Consider the following 7,491-nt stretch of genomic DNA (forward strand, 5'->3'; position numbering starts at 1 on the left):
AGAGCGGTTGATAGATCTGGATTCTTGACTACAATATGTTCTATGAATGTCCTGTCCTACATTATTTTGAATAAAATTTGCACTTTTTTCTTACATTTTTGTATTTGAAATGGAAATGTTATTCTTTTCTCGGATCATGTAATTTTCATTGATTATATATTTTTGACTTTCTTGAAGTTGATCAGTTATGTTCATGAAAACATAAAATCTTTTTTCAGAAACATTCAATCATGCTTAAAAAAATCCTGGCAATTTAAGGATTTGAAGTGTTTTAATCACAGTCTATTCTGCGTATTGCATTGACAACTTCTGAGTTATTCTTAGTTTGCTAATTGGATTGTGCGCATAATTATGAAATTAATTATAGCTGTTGACCAGTGACTTGATATTTTGTTTTTTCCTAAAGAGAGTGGACAAACCTTGCTGAGTGTGCCCCTTCTCTTTTCAGATTAGCAAAAGGGTTTTTGAGGTCATGAGACATGAATTTTCAAACAAGGTTTCACTTTCCAAAGAAGTTGAGATAAGAGGGGTGGATGCTTCAAAAGAAAATTCTGAGAGGGAAGATGGCTTGTCGAGTGGAGGTAGCTTGGGCAAAATAGAGGTCAGCAATCGTTTGGTTTCAGAGGAAGATAGAAATAAGAGTATACCATTTGAATTGTACAAAAGGCGTACCACTGTAGTTGTTAGAAGGGAGAGTTTCTTGAACGTTGTTTGTGATGCTCTGACTGAATATAAATATGTGGGGCCTAACCAGAGGGAGGACTTGGTTTTGGCATGCAGGTAAAGTGTACTCCTTTTATTCCTTTCTTTATACATTATTTCTATCCATGATGAGTGAATGAGTGTTGTCACACCTGCATTTATTCCTTTACAAGGTTCTTACTGTGCTAATGGTCATCATTTGCGATTCTTGGAGTGTTCAAATATTCTTGTATTGATATGGGTCTACTTGACATATTTTCCCCACATGCTGCTTTACAATTGTGGACATTAAGGAATAAATTCGTAGCTCTGAATGAAAATAAATGAATAATTAGTTCTGCTCTCCCTGCTGTTATTTGTGCTTGCTGGCTGTTTCTTGAACCTGTCATATTGTACATGCTCCACTGCATGTCCTTATTGCTAGATAGGCGCTCTTTGTCAGGTTTGTGCTGAAGAGGCAGTGGTGTCCCAAGTATTGAATGTGGAAAATTGTCTTGTTCTGATATTTATACTGTTTTGTGGTTTATTCTATGCTGTGGTATGAACATGGTAAAGAGCAGTTAGCTTTCTGTCGTTCACTATTTAGCAGAAGTCATTTGCTCCTCCCTTAAATCCAATACATCCTGTATGAATTCTGATTTCAATGAGGTACCATCGTTTCATTGCAGAATCCGTGAAAGGAAGGAATCTGTAACTGTGCTGTTGTGTGGTACCAGTGGCTGTGGGAAATCTACTTTGTCTGCATTACTGGTACTTCTTTTACCAAGTAACCATGTTCTTCTTCGAATCTATAATAATGGTTTTTTGTCCTATTGATTTCTTGCTTGTTTTTGGAAGAGGAATTTTGCATGTTGTGTAGTACGTAGTTTTGATATAAGGGTTGGATTTCTGTGTGTTTTGACAATTCAGAGTGTTCTCCATGGTTGATACAGGGTAACAGATTAGGAGTTACAACAGTGATATCCACTGATTCTATACGACACATGATGAGGAGTTTTGTAGATGAGAAGCAAAATCCTCTGCTTTGGGCTTCTACATACCATGCTGGGGAGTATTTAGATCCTGAGGCAGTTGCAGAAGCAAAGGCTAGAAGAAAAGCAAAGAAACTGGCAGGCATTGCAAATTTGCGATCTAAGGATGAATTGTCTGATGGTTATACAGCTGGGAAATCTGGTAGTGGAGCACCAGAGGTGACTTCCAGTACTGCTGAGTTTATTAGTCCGAAACAACTGGCGATTGAAGGGTTCAAGGCGCAAAGTGAGATGGTGATTGACAGTCTTGATCGTCTTATTACTGCATGGGAAGAGAGGAAAGAATCAGTAGTTGTTGAGGGTGTTCACTTGAGCCTTAATTTTGTGGTAAATACATTCCATCAAATTACAGGTCTTTCTGCTGAATTTCTTTCTTTGTATATGGCCAAAAATATTTTTTTCAATTTTATTCTGATATGCAGATGGGGCTTATGAAGAAACATCCTTCAATTTTACCATTCATGATATACATTACAAATGAGGACAAACACATGGAGCGATTTGCGGTCCGTGCAAAGTACATGACACTGGACCCTGCTAAGAACAAATATGTGAAGTACATTAGAAACATCAGAACAATCCAAGAATATCTTTGCAAACGGGCAGACAAACATCTTGTCCCCAAAATCAACAATACAAATGTTGATAAGAGTGTGGCAGCTATCCATGCAACAGTCTTCAGCTGCCTACGAAGGCGGGAGGCAGGAGAACAGCTCTATGACCCTACCACAAATACCATTGCTCTTGTCGATGAGGAGTACAGGAACCAGTGTGCTGCAAACTCAATGAGCTCCAAGGGGATGTTTCAGCTTATTCAGAGAAAAGGTTCTTCTAGGCATCTGATGGCTCTTCTTAATACTGACGGGTCTGTTGCAAAGGCTTGGCCTGTTGATTCAGTAGATGGTAATGGGAAGCCTGGATCAGGCCAGGGGACCGATAGTGGAAAAGGGATTCCAATGTATGGACCATTGCAGATAGGCAAGGCTGAACCAGTTAATCTTCAGTTTGGGCACTTCGGGATCAGTGCTTGGCCCAGTGATGGTGGCACGAGTCATGCTGGAAGTGTTGATGAGTCCAGGGCTGATGGGACTGATACAGGTAGCAGGTATTACTCCTCTTGCTGCAGCTCGCCAAGGATGCTTGATGGGGCTGCCAAGGAGGTATTTGAACACTTGTTTTTATTAATCAATTAAAGCTCATATATTTTGAATATCTATGTTGAGGAATAGGTAGATGATGTGCAATTAAAGGAATAAGATACATAAATGACAGTCTAGCCATCATTGATGTCATTGTTCAGCAGTTCAGGTTATCATCATTAATGATGAAAGATCTGCAATTGATTTTCTATGGACTACCTTCTTTCTGACTGGAAAGTTTTACTTTTGATTCTTCAGCTGAAGGAGGAGCTTTCAGTGCATGGCAGTGATGAAGAAGCTGATGATCCACCTGAGGTGGACAGTGATGAGGATCTTAGTGATGATGATGCCGAGAAGCACAACCATGAAGAGGTATGTGTTAGTATGTTTTATTTTATTTCTATATTTTAAAACATTATTCATAAAAAAACACCATATATTAACATTTGTGCATTAATTAGATTTGTATTATATCAAGTTGGTATGAGTGCTGTTTAAACTGCTAAAGGATCTGGTGATTGGCACTGTTCCTCAGGATAGTGCAGCTAGGAAACCCCCAAAAAAATGCTTTTATTGTAAAAAAGGCTGATACTTGATTTTTTTGATCATTTTTTTAATTTTTAATTTTTGCGAGTCCTTACATGCATGTCTTTCTCTGATGTACAGATTGGCTCAGTTGACGAGGAATCATCAAAATCAGATGAAGAATACGATGATCTGGCAATGCAGGATGTACAGGAGAACGGTTATTGGTCAGACGATGATGAGGAGTCCAAAGACAGGCTTCCGCCTATTTCTTGGGGCCAATCAAGCCCCAAAAGAGGAGACAAGTACAGGCAGAATCTAGAACGCTTCCTTAGCACCAGAAGCGAGCAGTTGGCCGAACCACTACGCTCTTACTCTTCCCTGCTTAGGGAGAAAGGTGAGAGGAGAATGTTGAATTCTGGCAGTCTAAAAATAAGAAAACGTTCACTCAGCATCCCTGCCATTAGAAAGCATGAGTCCATGGTTGGTGATCCTATCCTCTCTGGAGCACCCCGGAGGTAGCTAAACGATTTTGTCCTAACCCCCACCCCCCTCTCTTTTTTTTATTCCTCCTTTTTCCTTCGTTTTGTGTCTTCTAGAGAGAGCAACCAAGGCATTTCACCATCTCGTGTGCACCATAGCAGAGTTGCATGCCTGGGAACTTGTTTGTGCCCCCTATATTTTTTCAGCAAAAGCAATCAAGATAATGAAAATAACTCTCTTTTTTCAGCAAAAGCAATCAAGACAATTCAAATTACTGCAGTTATTTGAAAGATAGTAGTGTTTTTAATCCTAGGTGTGTGTATACCTGCTTATCTGCTAGACATGCTAGGGCATGGCTCCAAAGTAGAATAGGGCTAACTTGTGCAAATGAAGCAAGATGCTTATTTTGACTAGACTTGTGCCGTTAATTAATTGGAGTCTGGTTTACAGATTGAAGAGAGCGGGTCATTCTAGCTTCAGCATCTGTCCTAGTTTTGAAAACTGATTTGGATTGTAGGTTAGCTGAATTAATTGGAGTTATTTTAATATATATTTAGATTATTTGACTAACTTGATCTAATTTATATCTCTGTAAAGCTATGATTCCTATTATTTTCTACATCATTATTCCTATTATCTAAGGGAAAAAGCACCCATAATTTATTTTAAAATGAAAGAAAAAACACGAGAACATTATCAGTATTTTTTAGTTTCAAATATTTTAAATAATAGTGTATGCAATTAATTTTACCTTTATTTCTGTAAGTTTCCCTACTGATTCATTTTGCTTTTAAAAAAAGTCAAGCTAAGCATTGCATTTAATAAATCTCCAAGTGTATGGGGGTGAAATCATGTTTTCATTTAAAAAGCATCTATATATATATATATATTATATTTGTTTATATTTTGGATATTAGATTTTATAATTTATTGATGTGTTAATTCGAGTTTTTTTTTGTTTATTTTTTAGTTGATGTTATTTTTTCTCTAGTTTTATTATTTAACATCTTTAATATTTAATTAACTATAAATTAGGTTTTACTATTCATTTCAACTTTTTTTTTTTTTTAAATTTTTTTTACCTTTTATTTCAATTTTTTTTTTAAAAAAATTATTCTAGCCTTATGATTTAAGTTACGAGTTTTGCGAGTTAATCCAAGTAGACTTAGATTATTTTATTGTTATTTTTTTAAAATTAATTTTTTTTTAATTTTATTATTCAACATTGAGTTTATTGAGAATTGGATTTTATAATTTTTTTATTTGTTTTATTTAAAGTTATGATTTTATGATTTAGATTATGAATTTAAAATATTAATTCAAGCTAGCTGGATCAATACAATTAATTATCGTTTTAACATTAAAGAAAATATCATTAATTTCTTTTAAGTCAAAACTATATATTTATTAGTTCAACTTGTTTGTAGATCTATTAAATTAATTGGGTTAAGTTTAAAATTTGAATTAGATAATTTTAAGTTAATTTATCTTTGTATTTAATTAAATTTTTATTTGTTAAATTAATATTTCAAATATTATATATATATAACATGAAAAAAAACGCTGTGAAATTAGAACATACCATCCTACCTAAAAAAACAGAACTCCTAGTAGAATTCCTATTAGAATGAAATTGACAACCTTAGTGGAATGCAGCTGAGGACTCGATGCCAACCAAAGGGATCAGGTTGGGCTCTTGCCGTTGAGTTTAAAATCCAACTGTGCTGCATCCTATTGGGCTGATCTTAGCCATGGACACTACCGTGTTTTGCGTTGCATGAGGCTCAATTTTGATAGCAATCCAAAAGTATTTATTACATAAAAATAATCGACCAGATATTCAATCAACCGAAGATTTTTCTTGATTTTTTTTTCTATTATTAAGGTTTAGTAAAAGAAATTTATTATACGTCCCTTTTTCCTTTAAAAACCACATATGGGTTTCACGTGAATAAAGCACGTTAGCCACTCAAAACGAAAGAGAAAACGACCATACATTTTATGGGCCATGCGAGGAAGATTTGTAGATGTTATGTATACTGAACTACGATTATTTGAGAGGGGTGGATGTTGGTGCTGGCAAGGGTATGAGAAAATCTCAGTACTTTAATTTATGACTATAATTGTTACCGGCTCATCGCCCCAGGCCAATGAAATTTCTTTTTCGACGTTAAAAAATATTAGGATAAAAATATCCAAGTACTAAGTCACTAGTTGAAGTAGTAATTTAAATAATATATAAAAAATATAATAATAATGTATAAATTGATTTAAAAAACAACAAAAATAATAAGATAAAAAAATACCAAAAGCATATTTAAATTATCAAATAATCTAATACTAACTATATAAAAGATAAATTATAAAAATATAACAAAGCAAGTTCAAATAAACTTCTTAAATCTCTAAAACTTGCAATTGGTTAAGTTTTATTCTCAACTTTAATTAATAAATTTAACTCAATTAATTTATCTTTCAATGATGAAATCATTAAAAAAAATTAATTAAAAAAATTTACAAAAACAAAAAAAAATAACAAAAAAAATAAGGATAAAATCAAAAAAATATAATTTAATATATTATGCATAGATTAAAAAATAATGAGGGGTGAAATTAAAAAAAATTATAAAGCCAAACCACCTAATACTAGGTTGATAAGTGTAGAAGATTATTCTATGATCTTCTGGAAAAGGAGGAATAACACCAAAAGGATAAAAAACAAAAGAGAGCAACAATAGTTATAATTCAAAAATAGATATGCAAGTGGATGGTAAGGTGTATTTATTTGAAATTATTATCGAGTATTATTTTCATACAATGTTGTTGGATGCAAGTACATACAAGAAAAGAACTCCAACGGTTAAAACAAAAGGCTAATGAATTATCCATTAAACCTGTTGGTGATTCGAGGATAAATCATCTTGAAGAGAGAGAGAATGATACGATCCAAGCAAGGTCGGATTCAAATTTGGATGTAAAATTTTCTATCATCCAGTTTTATGCTATTGATCATAACTCCAAATATAACCGTTGGATGAGCTGAAACTTTACTAGAAGATTCTAGAGGTATTTGTTTATGTTGAGGTAAACTTTCAGTTGAATCAAAATTTGGAAAAGACTTGCTATATAGGTTAGAACAGGTTGTACAAATTTTTTTATTTACTTCATTTTGATTTATGGACTTTCTATTTGGTAAGGATCATTTTTCTACAAATATATGATAATTTGTTTTGGGAATTTTCTAATTCTACAAGGATCTTTAATTGGTTGCAACCTAGTTTCCAAGTGTGACAAAAATTCATTAATGTTTCAGAATCCTTTTCTCACTTGGATTCTTTATTCATTATAACTACACAAGGAAATAAGAACTGATGACATTTAATGACATATTGGTTTTTAGAATCATTGGGCAGATAAAGACATAGGACTTATGGACTTTATTTTTATTTTTGTTCGCTACAGCCCAAGGCTTGTTTGGACTTAATTACTACTTTGTTTTTTGCCAGGATCCAAGGCTTGTTTATACGAGATTATGATCATTTTATTTCAAGGTTTTTAAGTCAGTTTTGTAAGTGGGTCAAATCAGTCCACAATGGTAGATCCATTAGGGT

At 33.7% G+C, this 7,491-nt stretch overlaps 1 protein-coding gene across 3 annotated transcripts in view; it reads left to right on the forward strand.

Annotated features, from left to right (window-relative positions):
* The window catches only part of LOC105119704 (uncharacterized protein DDB_G0273453/DDB_G0273565-like), a 4,926-nt gene extending 737 nt beyond the window's left edge, over positions 1-4,189 (forward strand). For all 3 annotated transcript variants that reach the window (XM_011017877.1, XM_011017876.1, XM_011017878.1), the window contains exons 4-9: positions 449-780; positions 1,371-1,452; positions 1,635-2,060; positions 2,156-2,893; positions 3,131-3,244; positions 3,539-4,189. In XM_011017877.1, coding sequence (XP_011016179.1) covers positions 449-780; positions 1,371-1,452; positions 1,635-2,060; positions 2,156-2,893; positions 3,131-3,244; positions 3,539-3,919 — 2,073 coding nt within the window. In that variant the 3' untranslated portion in view covers positions 3,920-4,189. The remainder of the gene's footprint in view (positions 1-448; positions 781-1,370; positions 1,453-1,634; positions 2,061-2,155; positions 2,894-3,130; positions 3,245-3,538) is intronic.
* The last annotated feature ends 3,302 nt before the right edge of the window (positions 4,190-7,491 follow it).

Source organism: Populus euphratica, unplaced genomic scaffold (genome assembly GCF_000495115.2).
Source record: "Populus euphratica unplaced genomic scaffold, PopEup_1.0 scaffold3384.1, whole genome shotgun sequence".
NCBI classification, from domain to species: domain Eukaryota; kingdom Viridiplantae; phylum Streptophyta; class Magnoliopsida; order Malpighiales; family Salicaceae; genus Populus; species Populus euphratica.